Source organism: Pholis gunnellus (assembly GCF_910591455.1).
Source record: "Pholis gunnellus genome assembly, chromosome: 2".
Lineage (NCBI taxonomy): Eukaryota > Metazoa > Chordata > Actinopteri > Perciformes > Pholidae > Pholis > Pholis gunnellus.
The window spans coordinates 564209-579208 of NC_136536.1; the positions used below are offsets into that span (position 1 = coordinate 564209).

General features: G+C 42.2%; 1 protein-coding gene across 1 annotated transcript in view; it reads left to right on the forward strand.

Annotated features, from left to right (window-relative positions):
• Positions 1–164: 164 nt before the first annotated feature.
• slc6a8 (solute carrier family 6 member 8) overlaps positions 165–15000 on the forward strand; it is a 40824-nt gene continuing 25988 nt past the window's right edge. The window contains exon 1 of the mRNA XM_079168270.1: positions 165–1655. Coding sequence (XP_079024396.1) covers positions 1325–1655 — 331 coding nt within the window. The 5' untranslated portion in view covers positions 165–1324. The remainder of the gene's footprint in view (positions 1656–15000) is intronic.

Consider the following 15000-nt stretch of genomic DNA (forward strand, 5'->3'; position numbering starts at 1 on the left):
GTGATGATGGAGAGGGAGGAGTTGTCCTGATGACGTAAACACAGAGAGAGAGAAACGGAGGGGGCGGGGCCGCGTGCGTGATGTCAGGTGGAGGAGCAGCAGCTTCTCCTTTTAAAGCCGCTGGTCGGACAGAAGACAGACAGGCAGGCAGAGAGACAGAGAGAGAGACAGACAGGCAGGCAGACCTTAAATACCTCGCAGCGCCTCTAACGGGACATTTGACGGCTGAAAGGACCGAGACGCGTTCACGTCCTTCCGGACACATTTAGCACCTCCTCCCTCCGATGGAGCGCTCGTTCCTCCGCAGATCGCAGCTCCTCCGGGACTGAAGCCGCGCGCCGCTCGGTGTCCTCCGGTGTCCTCCGGTGGTTCCGTCCTCTCCGTCCTCCAGCGGACCGCCGTCTCCTCGTGACTCTCCGTTCTCATGCGATTCTTCAGACTCACATTCAAGTGTTTCGTGGACTGTTTTTGAAGGTCGCCGCTCGCGCGCTGGTTTAACTCTCTCTATTTTTTATTATCAGCTGTTTTTTTTTTATTATTATTTTTGACTATCGTGTCTCTAATGTTGGATTGAAGGACAGAAATGTCTCCTGATTATTACTAGACATTCTGCATTTGAACACATTGAACTAATTCGGATTAATAAATAAAAACGAGATTGTGGATCATCTGGTCCTCGTGCAGCTCGCTGAGAATCACAATAATAATAACAATAATAATAATAATAATAATATTTATTTTAACTGAAGGAGAAGAGAGGCAGAAACAGAGGATCCAGAGGATCCAGAGGATCGGACCGACTCCTCTGTTTCTGACCGGGACTCTGGGAGCAGCTTAAAGAGGACCAGTAGGACTGACTGGGTTGTACTGCTTGTACTGCTTGTACTGCTTGTACTGCTTGTACTGCTTGTACTGCTTGTACTGCTTGTACTGCTGCTGGGTTAGTGCTGGTGTGTGACTGTGAGGAAGAAACAGAAAAAATAGCAGAAATCCGCTCTAAAGGGTACAAAAACTTGCAGAATTAAAGGGGACGTTGGGAAAGAACTAGTGGTGAACCAGTGCGGACTGTTTTAGTGGTCCTCTACTGGTCCTCTACTGGTCCTCTACTGGTCCTCTACTGGTCCTCTACTGGTCCTCTACTGGTGGTTTACTTGTAAGGAAACTTGCAGGAGATAGAGGGAAACTAAGACATTAGAACAGCTGACTGATAAAGACAACAAGAACCCAACTAGACCAAAAGAGACCCAGAAGTCCCCTGACTGACTGGTTCTGAACTGGTTCTGAACTGGTTCTGAACTGGTTCTGAACTGGTTCTGAACTGGTGATGGAGAAGCAGGCCCTGCCGGCCTCCTCCTGCTCTCTGGTTCTCCTGGAGGAGACCAAGAAGAACCCCCTCCTCCTGTCTAATGGAGCAGGTTACTCCGCGGCCGCCAACGGCAGCCTGGTCCCGCTGGCGGCGGGTGCGGGGTCTGGTGGCGGGACGGCCGGCGCGTGCGGCGGACCCGACAGGAAAGCGGTGCCGGTACCGGGACCCGGGTACCCGGAGCGGGAGACGTGGACGCGGCAGATGGACTTCATGATGTCCTGCGTGGGCTTCGCGGTGGGACTCGGGAACGTGTGGAGGTTCCCGTACCTGTGCTACAAGAACGGAGGAGGTGAGAACCGGGGTGTTGAGTGACAGGGGCTGGACAGGAAGTGGGCGGGGCTTAGGGCTGAAGCTTCAGTGCTGGAGATCAAGTTATTGATCAGAGTGGCAGCAGCAGGTTCAACTGATCACGTGTGTGTGTGTGTGTGTGTGTGTGTGTGTGTGTGTGTGTGTGTGTGTGTGTGTGTGTGTGCGCGTGTGCGCAGCATGCAGAGAGATACTGTTACCTGCTCTGCTGTGTTTTCTATACAAACAGCTCTGCATTAACTCTTTCTATATGTCTTGGGGGATTTCGTTTTTATCCTCATCTTCAGTGTTTTTCAACCTTTTCTGAGCCGCAGCACACCAACAAACAAACACATTACAATATGACACCTTTTATCATAATACAGCATCTATGCCATGGTGTCAAACTCCATCCCAGAGAGGAACTGAACATTGGGACTATGTTGAGGGCCAAATAGAGTCACCATCTAATAAACAGGACAGAAGGGATGTTGGACAAAGTGCAAAAAGAATACATGTTTAGGCTACATTATGGTATGCATACGTACCAGAGCCAGATGTTTGGCATCTTCTCTTGGCTGCAGTTCATTAATATCTGGGGTTCGGTTCTGTGGAAACCCTCAATGTGGAGTGAAGGTGTGCAGCAGTTTTTGTTCATCTTCATCACAGAGAGAAGCTGCTCACACAGGTATGTGCTTCCCAACATGCAGAGCGTGTGAGCAGCAGGTACAGTAGGCGTCGTAGTTAAGGCATCGCTTCAAGATGAAGCTTGTAAACTGTGCAGCGCCCACAGAGTCACACTTTGCCTTGAGTGTCATCACACTGGAGGTCTATCAGCTCCATGTGGATGTGCACAGGAGCTCTTTCCACTTCAACTGCAAACGGATTGCTGAGCAGTTCAGATTTACATTTCTGAGCTGCAAAGTCAGCAAATCGCCGAGTGAACTCTGTGCCAAGTGCGCCCAGTTATCAGCAACATGCGCAGTCGTGAACACAGCGGAGGAGACTTTTACTGCATCATGTCTGTGAGCACCCGTCCCTGAAGCTGGAGGTTCAGCGCAGTGAGATGCTTCGTTATGTTGCACATAAAGCCAGCTCACATCGCCACGTGTCGTCCCGGAGCTCTGTGGTGTGGCGGTCAGTTATGATGAACAATGATGTGTTCTGGCGGGCCGTTGTACCGAGGGCCGGATACATGCTGACAATGTAATGACCAGATCTCAATGTGTTGATGCTCACGAGGCTTCTCTTCTGGGTTATGTTGTCCAGGACCCAGTTCAGAGTCTGCATTTTTCCTTTTCAAATATTTCTCCATCGCTGTTCGTCTTGTCACCGCAACCTCTCCCGCGCGTCATTTAATTCTACTGTTTTAAATTAACAAGGTCCTTATTGCGCTCCCTACTGCCCCCACTGGCATAGAAGAGGATTATTACTTAGCCAGACACTACGTTGAAGCTCAGACGCTCAACAATGGCGAAGTATTTGCAATAACTAAATAATATTTCTTTTCACTCATTAAGTGAAATTCGACATTTTCCCACGGCACACCTGGCGATCTATCACGGCACGCTGGTGGCGGTTGAAAATCACTGCTCTAGTTTCATCTTAAATCCTTTTTAAAAAATCTATGTGGGTCCCATTCTGCTTCTTTTCTCCACTTATCTCCATTGTTCATCGTTTTTGTGCAGATATTAGACCCTTATATTACATATAGACGAGAGGGGAGACCCTCATCGTGCTTTAGTGTTACACCAACCAGACAGACATATCCTCATATTAAGGGTTTGTATGATATCTTATGAAAAGTTACTGCTCATTTTCATCGTTTCCGACTAAAGTCCAGCAACACGTGACAATTTCTACTAAAACTACTTAGTTAGGTTTAGACAACAAAACTACTCAGTTAAGTTTAGACAACACTACTTAGTTACTTTTAAACAACAAAACTACTTAGTTAGGTTTAGACAACAACACTACTTAGTTAGGTTTAGACAACAAAACTACTTAGTTAGGTTTAGACAACAAAACTACTTAGTTAGGTTTAGACAACAAAACTACTTAGTTAGGTTTAGACAACAACACTACTTAGTTCGGTTTAAACAACAAAACTACTTAATTAGGTTTCGACAACAACACTACTTAGTTAAGTTTGGACAACAAAACTACTTAGTTAGGTTTAGACAACAAAACTACTTAGTTAGGTTTAGACAACAAAACTACTTAGTTGGGTTTAGACAACAAAACTACTTAGTTACGTTTAGACAACAAAACTACTTAGTTAGGTTTAGACAACAAAACTACTTAGTTAGGTTTAGACAACAACACTACTTAGTTCGGTTTAAACAACAAAACTACTTAATTAGGTTTAGACAACAACACTACTTAGTTAGGTTTAGACAACAAAACTACTTAGTTACGTTTAGACAACAAAACTACTTAGTTAGGTTTAGACAACAAAACTACTTAGTTACGTTTAGACAACAAAACTACTTAGTTAGGTTTAGACAACAAAACTACTTAGTTAGGTTTAGACAACAACACTACTTAGTTCGGTTTAAACAACAAAACTACTTAATTAGGTTTAGACAACAACACTACTTAGTTAGGTTTAGACAACAACACTACTTAGTTAGGTTTAGACAACAAAACTACTTAGTTAGGTTTAGACAACAAAACTACTTAGTTACGTTTAGACAACAAAACTACTTAGTTAGGTTTAGACAACAACACTACTTAGTTCGGTTTAAACAACAAAACTACTTAGTTAGGTTTAAACAACAAAACTACTTAATTAGGTTTCGACAACAACACTACTTAGTTAAGTTTGGACAACAACACTACTTAGTTAGGTTTAGACAACAACACTACTTAGTTAGGTTTAGACAACAACACTACTTAGTTCGGTTTAAACAACAAAACTACTTAATTAGGTTTCGACAACAACACTACTTAGTTAAGTTTGGACAACAAAACTACTTAGTTAGGTTTAAACAACAAAACTACTCAGTTAAGTTTAGACAACACTACTTAGTTACTTTTAAACAACAAAACTACTTAGTTAGGTTTAGACAACAACACTACTTAGTTAGGTTTAGACAACAACACTACTTAGTTAGGTTTAGACAACAAAACTACTTAGTTAGGTTTAGACAACAAAACTACTTAGTTGGGTTTAGACAACAAAACTACTTAGTTAGGTTTAGACAACAAAACTACTTAGTTAGGTTTAGACAACAAAACTACTTAGTTAGGTTTAGACAACAACACTACTTAGTTAGGTTTAGACAACAAAACTACTTAGTTAGGTTTAGACAACAAAACTACTTAGTTGGGTTTAGACAACAAAACTACTTAGTTAGGTTTAGACAACAAAACTACTTAGTTAGGTTTAGACAACAACACTACTTAGTTAGGTTTAGACAACAACACTACTTAGTTAGGTTTAGACAACAAAACTACTTAGTTAGGTTTAGACAACAAAACTACTTAGTTGGGTTTAGACAACAACACTACTTAGTTAGGTTTAGACAACAAAACTACTTAGTTACGTTTAGACAACAAAACTACTTAGTTAGGTTTGAAAACTAAACTAGTCAAATAAATCAAGGTTAAAAGTAACAGCGGTGGAAAGATCGGTTTGTTGGACTGATTTGACCTCAATGGATCCGTCTCCTCGATTTTATTCTCCAATTCATGACTTCTTTATTGTATATCCAAAACTAGCTGACACGGTTGATACTAAATTCAGATTAAAACATTTTAATCTCTAGTTTTTAATTTCACCTTAATCTCACATTTATTTTAGGTGATATTATTCATCACATAGAGAAGTTCAAATTATAACAAAGGCAAAGCGAAATAAAAACTTGCATGAATAGAAAAGTATAAAACCACAAGAAACACAATAAGAATTCATGAAAACTTTTCTTACAAAAGAAGAAAGTCAACTTTCTTAATCTAGCCGTCAAAGACAATCTGTACAATCTGCACAGAACAGTCTGTCCTCAGGAGACATGATATTAAACCTTTGTTCTGTGTTTCAGTGAATCATTGACTCAGTCACATCTTAACTAAGTATTCAGCTGCTTTACTGCAGTAAAAGTTTCCATGACTTTAAGCTAAAATATTAAACATTTTTATGTCCTTAAATTTAATCTGAGGTGGTCAGACAGTGTGAGTTCAAGTTTTAGTCTGTCTCACTTGTCTCCTGGTGTTTTAAAGGATAAGACAATAAAGTTAATCTCCTCTCTTTTTCTGTCCAAACCAAACTTTACCGTCGGAGACAAACTGCTGAGAGAGAAAGAAGACAGTTTTGTTTATTCTCACCTGAAAAGGTCTCGTTCACACAGTCAGCCAGTTTCTGCTGGACGGAGGGAGATGAGAAAGGTCTGCATGTTCACACAGAGGGAGGAGGAGGAGGACGAGGAAGAAGGTCAGACTGGTGTTCAATCACTGAGAATCAAGAGAAGGTTCAGTTCTCACATTACAGACTCACTGATGTCGTAACTCTACGGGTTTCTCTTCATTCTGCTGCTTCACACCTGATTTATCAAACTCATTCTGGGCCTTAATGAGCTGCATGGCTCCTGTTAGTGTCCTCCTGTCTGTCCTCCTGTCAGCCATGTGATGGACAGCCTCTGCTGCAGAGAAGATAAAACTTCATTTATCTAGAGGGAAGCTATTGTGCAATTGCAGCAGAATAGATGTGTACATTAAATATCTTCAGTTTGCCTGTTGTTGCTGTTGTTGTTGTGTGAATGAGTTCATACTTCCTGTTACACAGAGGACATCAGTTGAGTAGGCGGTCCTTAATGTTGCCCAGGACACGTTCATGTCTGCGGTCCAGACCAGCTCTGAATGTGGTCTGAGAGATCGGATCTCAGTGCATCTTTAGAGCCGTCCACCTCATCATGTTGGTGCCAGGTGTGAACAGGTTCGAGCAGTTGTTAACATGTGTTAGCAGTCTTAAACAGGAGTGAACAGGTGTAAACAGGTGTAAACAGGTGATAAGAGGCGTGAACAGGTTTGAACAGGCGTAAAGTGGAGTGAACAGACGTGAACAGTTGTGAACGGTCGTAAACAGTCGTGAACAGTCGTGAACAGTCGTGAACAGTCGTGAACAGTCGTGAACAGTCGTAAACAGTCGTGAACAGTCGTGAACAGTCGTAAACAGTCGTGAACAGTCGTGAACAGTCGTGAACAGTCGTAAACAGTCGTGAACAGTCGTGAACAGTCGTAAACAGTCGTAAACAGTCGTGAACAGTCGTGAACAGTCGTGAACAGTCGTAAACAGTCGTAAACAGTCGTGAACAGTCGTGAACAGTCGTGAACAGTCGTGAACAGTCGTAAACAGTCGTGAACAGTCGTGAACAGTCGTAAACAGTCGTGAACAGTCGTGAACAGTCGTGAACAGTCGTGAACAGTCGTGAACAGTCGTAAACAGTCGTGAACAGTCGTGAACAGTCGTGAACAGTCGTGAACAGTCGTAAACAGTCGTGAACAGTCGTGAACAGTCGTAAACAGTCGTGAACAGATTTAAACAGGCGTAAACAGGGCCTTAGTGGGACAACAGCCTGTACAATCCTATAAGTCCACCCTGAGTTCAGTCTCACAGAGCTGCTTATTTCGTGTTGTAGTCCACCAACTAAACATCCTGTTTACTTCCTGTTGCTGCTGATCAATACTCATGGAAACACTGAGACTGAACCAGAATCAGCAAAAGAGGCTCAAAGTGAGAACTGTTTGGTTCATAAGAGTTTATTGATATAAAAGATGTTCATAACGAACATCTTTTATATCTTTACTGGTTCAAACACTTTAATGATAGAAACAGCATCTCATTGGATTTTTATTTGACAGACGAATTATCAGCAAATATTTATATTTATTTATTTCATAAACAAACCTTTTTGTCTTTTTTTGTAATAAATGTTGCTCAATTTAAAGTGCAGTTGCAACACATTAGGTACATAAACATTGCCATTGGTGAATGAAAAAATACAATTAAAAGAAAGGAAAAATACACATAAGCGGATACAGATACACAGAAATGTACTTAAAAAAGGATATTTTTAAAATGTAATAATAATAATAATGCATCATCTTAAATATGTATTAAGTAATGGTGATAATTCCATGTGTGACATGTTATTGATACTAAACACACAAACAAATCTAATAATAAGAGAGACGAGAAAGAAAATACTTTTCATCAGGATCTTTGAACTGTTTGAGTGTCCTCGAACACACCAGCAGCGCTGCAACACTCGACTCTGTTTCTTTAAGTCAGGACTCCTGACCTCTGACCTCTCACCTCTCTGCTCCTGTTGTCAAAGCTGTGGCCCGAGGCCCAAAGTCACACACACACACTATGTCCTCACTCCTGTCCTTTCTGTCTTCATCATGTCCTTCATGCTCATCCTCTTCCTCCCTCTTTTCAGAGTCACTCAGATTTATTATCTTGCAGTGTGTGTGTGTGTGTTACTGCTGCAGTTACCCCATCAAGGACAGGACAGGACACACACACACACACACACACACACACACACACACACACAGTGATTCTCTGCTCCACTGATTATAAAATGACCTGCAGCTCAGTGTTCATCTTTCAGCGATCAGCGGAGTCCTCAGGCAGCCACACAGTGTGTGTGTGTGTGTGTGTGTGTGTGTGTGTGTGTGTGTCCTGTTTTAGTCCTCGTCAGTGAGGACATTTTGTCCTCGTCCTCTTGAGTATAAACTCAGTTTGGAGATCAATCAAAAAGTGCTATTTTTATTTATCGAGTCGTTTCATTGTGTATAATGAAGACTAGAAAACATTTTGTGATTCTTTAAACTGGTCTAAGAGGTCCCAGACCTCAGTCTGGAACACTGCTGGGTTTGGATCTGGATTAGTAAGAGTCCTCATAAGTAAAGAACAAGAGCTGAGTGATGATGTGAACTCATCATGTTATCAATATGCAAATGTATGATTAATTTAGTCCAAGGTTAGTTATCAAAGTCCATATTTTATATCAATTTAATCGGTATCAGTATTTTATATGAGATTCTGTATAATTTAATATCCCCACACCAGTATCATTAAAGAGCTGTATGTGTTGAAGCTGCAGCAGTCGTCGGCCAATCAATGCGCTTTAAATTGAGATAAACTTGAGGTGATTGGCTGATTGGAGAGAAATTATAAAAACAAGTAATTTTTTTCTCGATCTGGGCACAAAAAGAATTGATTGATTGGAAAGTTTTGGGTGCTTCCTGTTACTGAGTTATTTTAGTCGATACCTTAAAGGTACCGATACTCAGTCCTAGTCCTGTGTGTGTGTGTGTGTGTGTTAGGTTGTTCACATAAAAGAAGTCTCAGTGACTCAAGTACCATCTTGGTTTTAGCCGTCATCCTCTTGTTTTTTTCCATCATCCTCTTGGTTTTTTACTTCTCTGTATGTGGGAGTCAGTCAGTCTTCGCCTGCAGCTGGTTCAAAATGCAGCAGCGAGACTCCTCACTGGTATGAAGAGGAGAGATCATTGACCTCTTTTCACTGGTAAGCAGTGAAATATAGAACTGATTTTAGGATTATTTTATTCATTTTTGTTAAGCTCTGCTCTCCGCGGACTATATATTACAAAACCCCTCAGATCCTTTGAACAGTTACTCACCCTTCTACGATCTCAGCTTTCTTCATTGCTGCTCACAGACTAAAGACTCCACTGCAGTGTGGCGCAACAAGGCTGTAAAGTTTATAATCCTTAATAATAATAAAAACTAGAACATTTCACAAGAAATGTTGACAGTGTGGCTTCTACTGCCCGAACACGTTGCAATATAGAGTATATACACGACAATATTACCGGTAGTATCATTGAGGTTCAATTGAGACATCGCTTCTCTCATTTCTGCATTTTAGATTAATACTCTTGGATTGAATCTTGTTTTCGTGATGGACAGTCTTGAACTTGAGAGGAGCTATAGCTTCATTGAAACACAGGTGGTGGTTCCCATGATGATCGGGGCACCAGGGCACCAGGGCACCAGGGCACCAGGGTACCAGGGCACCAGGGCACCAGGGTACCAGGGTACCAGGGCACCAGGGTACCAGGGTACCAGGGTACCAGGGTACCAGGGCACCAGGGTACCAGGGCACCAGGGTACCAGGGTACCAGGGCACCAGGGTACCAGGGCACCAGGGTACCAGGGCACCAGGGTACCAGGGTACCAGGGCACCAGGGCACCAGGGCACCAGGGTACCAGGGCACCAGGGCACCAGGGTACCAGGGCACCAGGGCACCAGGGTACCAGGGCACCAGGGCACCAGGGCACCAGGGTACCAGGGCACCAGGGCAAAGGGCTGAACTACCGCAAATATTCTGCTTCCAAGGCAAAAAAAATCAGTCAAATCACCAAAATATTATTGTCGACATAGAGTTATGGTTAGTGTGTGTTAGGGTGTGTTAGTGTGTGTTAGGGTGTGTTAGTGTGTGTTAGTGTGTGTTAGGGTGTGTTAGTGTGTGTTAGGGTGTGTTAGTGTGTGTTAGTGTGTGTTAGGGTGTGTTAGGGTGTGTTAGTGTGTGTTAGTGTGTGTTAGGGTGTGTTAGGGTGTGTTAGTGTGTGTTAGTGTGTGTTAGGGTGTGTTAGGGTGTGTTAGTGTGTGTTAGGGTGTGTTAGTGTGTGTTAGGGTGTGTTAGGGTGTGTTAGTGTGTGTTAGTGTGTGTTAGGGTGTGTTAGGGTGTGTTAGGGTGTGTTAGGGTGTGTTAGTGTGTGTTAGTGTGTGTTAGGGTGTGTTAGAGTGTGTTAGTGTGTGTTAGAGTGTGTTAGAGTGTGTTAGAGTGTGTTAGTGTGTGTTAGGGTGTGTTAGGGTGTGTTAGGGTGTGTTAGGGTGTGTTAGGGTGTGTTAGAGTGTGTTAGTGTGTGTTAGGGTGTGTTAGGGTGTGTTAGAGTGTGTTAGTGTGTGTTAGGGTGTGTTAGGGTGTGTTAGAGTGTGTTAGGGTGTGTTAGAGTGTGTTAGAGTGTGTTAGAGTGTGTTAGAGTGTGTTAGTGTGTGTTAGGGTGTGTTAGGGTGTGTTAGGGTGTGTTAGAGTGTGTTAGGGTGTGTTAGAGTGTGTTAGTGTGTGTTAGGGTGTGTTAGGGTGTGTTAGGGTGTGTTAGAGTGTGTTAGGGTGTGTTAGGGTGTGTTAGGGTGTGTTAGGGTGTGTTAGTGTGTGTTAGAGTGTGTTAGTGTGTGTTAGGGTGTGTTAGGGTGTGTTAGGGTGTGTTAGAGTGTGTTAGTGTGTGTTAGGGTGTGTTAGGGTGTGTTAGGGTGTGTTAGTGTGTGTTAGGGTGTGTTAGTGTGTGTTAGAGTGTGTTAGTGTGTGTTAGGGTGTGTTAGGGTGTGTTAGGGTGTGTTAGAGTGTGTTAGTGTGTGTTAGGGTGTGTTAGGGTGTGTTAGGGTGTGTTAGGGTGTGTTAGTGTGTGTTAGGGTGTCAGGAGACGTTTTTCATGGCGGCTGTGTGTGAACGATGAAGCTGCCAAGTGACTCATCATCCCTCTCACCACGTGGACGACAGATTAACTGGATTAACCTGTAATCTCTTAATCCTGTTGGCGGCCCTCACTGCTCCTCCTCTCTCCTCTCTCCTCACCTCCTCCACCTCCTCCTCTTCTTCACCTCCTCTCCTCTCTTCCTCTCTTCGCCTCTCCTCGCCAGGACTCCAGGTGTCCTGGATGAGTTATTGGAGGTTCTTGTGGATGTTCCAGAGGTTCTTTAGGACCTTGACACATTTCCAAGAGATATTGAGGAGGTTTTAGTGGTCTTTGAAGAGGCGTCAGGGCTTTTAGAGGAGATCCGGTGATCCTTAAAGAGTTTTGACGGGTCCTGTAGAAGTTTAAAAGGTCAAGGAAGAGTATTGTCCAGAAGTACCTGAGGAGGTCCCATACGGTCCAGGGGTCCTTAAAGAGGTCCATTGCATCCTTCAGAAGGTTCTTTGTAGTTCTGGAAGATGTTCCAGGGGTTCTAGAAGGACTAGAGATCCTTGAGGGTGGAAGAGGTTAGACTGGTCCTTGAAGGAGTTCCAGTGGTCTTTGAAGAGTTCCCAAGGGGTTATAGGGGTCCTTGAAGAGGTGTTGCAGAGGGTGGAATAAGTTCCATGGGGCCTTGAGAGGGTTCCAGAAGTCATGGAAGCTTTTTCAGGTGTTCTCTGCAGAGGTCCAGGAGCTCCTGAGGATGTTACACAAGTCCTTGAAGAGTTTTCCAGAGTCCTTGATGGGCGTGTGAGGTCCTGAAAGAGAAACTACACTCTAAATAATGTCAACGTAAAATAACGGTAACTTACTGGCATCCCTGCTGCCAGTAAGTTACCGTTATTTTACGATATATGCCAGAATGTTACCGTTTATTTACAAAGGGTAATACATCCAAATAGATATTCAATACATAATTGTTGCAGTTTAATACATGTTCTCAAGACAAATAATAAAGGGACATTTGTATTACATCACAAAATGTACAACGTACTGCATGTTTAGAAGAAAACAAATAAAATCATAACATTTTTAATGACCGGCTTAACTGAACTCATGAAGATAACCTCAGACTAGTAGCACCGAGATCGAAAGTCCCTGGAGTGGTGCTGTTGTTCAGTGGTAGGTACCGATCCCTGGAGTGGAATGTGTTGAAGAAATCATTTAAATCCAGTTCAGAAGTTGCTGTGGTGTTGTGAGTTTATTAAAGCATGCCGGCACACTGGTGACCTCACAGAGCAGATCTGAGCCGGTGAGTTGACCCAGAACAAATGAAAAAGAAGCATTTTATACAGGGAGCCAGATCAGTGTTTAGACTGTATGTAAATACTAGAAAACTAGGGAAGACTATGACCAGGCTTCATGTAATGACAAGTAGAGACAAAGGGCAGGAAGGGGGCATTCACACTCAGACCTGCAGGAAGGACACACAGTTGGCATTTGGTCATTCAAGGGGTCGACACAGCAGGGGAGCTGAAGTAGCACCTAGGAGTCATTTGGTTTGGAATTCTGGCCACAACGTGTATTCTTCATCATATGCCAGTACTTCTCCAGGGAAAATACTGTATCATGCTGATAAATGACAGTAGTCTGCTGTTATTGTTAATTGATGGCATTAACTGTTAATTTACATGCGAGGGATGAACATTTAACTGTATGTTACAGTTATTATGAAATACTGTAAGATACCGTTTTAAATCCAACGTAAATTTACAGCAATTCATTACAGTGTAGAGAGAAATGAATAATAAAATGAACTCTCTGTGGTTAAACACGTTTCAGTCTGCTTATAGAACGTGAACTGATCAGTAATCAATAATGTTTCTGTTGACTCGTGTCAGTCGGGTCGTTCTGTCCTTCGTCTCAATTGAGTTACGTAACCGTCCCTCAAACAACCGCTTTTATTTCAACAACTCTATCTACTCTGTGAGTCACACATGAAATAAAAATGTCTGATTTCTGTGACAAATGCAACTCTGTAATCCCTCATTTCCAAGATCTTAATGACCTGTGTTCTTAGAAATGTACTTGTACTGTATATAGAGTATATATATATATATATATATCATTATTATTATATAACAATCGTAATGTTGTTTTAATATTCATATTCATATTATTGTGTACTTCAGTATTTTGAAGGTGGTTGGAGTAGAGGGCGTTAGTGATCACAGTCGTGTGAACCAGCTGCTGTTTCTTCTCCTGCAGTCCAATGTGGCGTTGATGTCGTCTGGATGATTCCTCTTGTTCTTCTGGTTTCTCGTGTGAGAAAGAACATTTTCTGATGCTAGATATCGTCAGCAAGTATTAACAAGAACATCTGATCAAAGGAAATGAAACAACAATCTTCAGTAATATTTAAGATGTTACCTCAAGCTTTGCATTAGAATGCTGATTCTTCACTGGAGATCTTTGCTGAAGTCCTCACTATATATGAAAATAAAGAGGAAGTTATTTATAACGTAGGAATTTAAAAAATAGACAGTAGTTTTGTTTATTTTGGTTACTTTGAATCCTTGAATTTGCAGATTCTGCCTGCCTCACCTTGGTCACTGTTGTGGTTTTCCTTTTCTGTAATAAAGAGGAGAGGAAACAGATGAAGGAGAGGGGCAGTTGGTAGAAGTCTCCTACTGTGAGGACAGACATCCCTCCAAAGGGTTTCTTGTTGCCTTTGATCTGCTGTAAATCTCCAGTGGAAGTCGGCAAACAACTGTTTGGAAACCATGAATATTTCATCTATGAGAATGTCCACATTGGATAGTACGGCTCTCACTTCATCCAATGCATTTCCAAGTCCTTGGTATGGTGGTTTCAGACTTCTTGGCAGTTTGAGAATGAGGTGCCAGAGATGTTGAAAGCTGCAGTGCCAGTAAAGGCAGTCAGTAGCACAGCAGGGACGGTCACGTCTGCTTGGTCGCGAAATCTGGGGAGTTGGTGCAGAATCTTGGTTGCTCCTCAAATATGCACTTGATGTGATATGATTTTCCACAGGCAGCTCCTCCGGAGACAAAGTAGATTAACCGACTAGATTAACTCAACTTTGGTGCCTCTATTGCCGGTAGAGCTCCACTGCCCCCACGATGGACTCGGTAGTCCGGTTCATTGTCTCTCATTCTCATCGTCAGTAAGGAACTCCTCCATCTCACGGATGACATCATGTACATGGCGCAGCTGTAGTAGTCGAGATGTTTACCTTTAGAAATGACATTTCTGTATTTGAGAGGGAAAGACTTGAACTTGAGAGCAGCTGTTGCTTCGTAGAAACCCAGAGGAGACTCACGCAGCTTTACAGCCACACTGAATATTAATAATACAAATCAGCTGCTGGAGTCGGATCAGCAGTGAGGTGCAGCGTCATGTTCAGGTGAGCTGCTCCTCGTTTCTGGGCCAGTCGACCTGCCAGCTGATGCTAAGCTAAGTTAGCATTTGTCAGAAAGTGTCACTGAGGCTTTTAGGCAGACGGAGGCTTTTAACGTGTAAATTCATAGATATATTCGTTCTATTGTGTTTGTGATTGTTTGTTAGTTTGAGGTTTGTTCTTTTTGTTTCTCTAATGTGAGGATTTGATGCTTTTCTCTGTTTGGTATCATTTTAAAATGAAAATCTTCATTATTTTCTAACTAATCAAGATATTTTAGAGTTCACATTGTTGAAAGTTTGAGAGTAAATTGTCATTCTAATTAAATTAATTGTAATTGAAATTATATAAATATTAAAGCGTCGGGACAAATACATTTATAGACATTAATTGAAAAATAATTGACAGATTAATTGCACATTAAAAAGATTATTTGCAGCCCTGTTAACTTATATTAAATAAGTAAATCATTGAATAACTTATATATGAAGTGGATGTTATGGG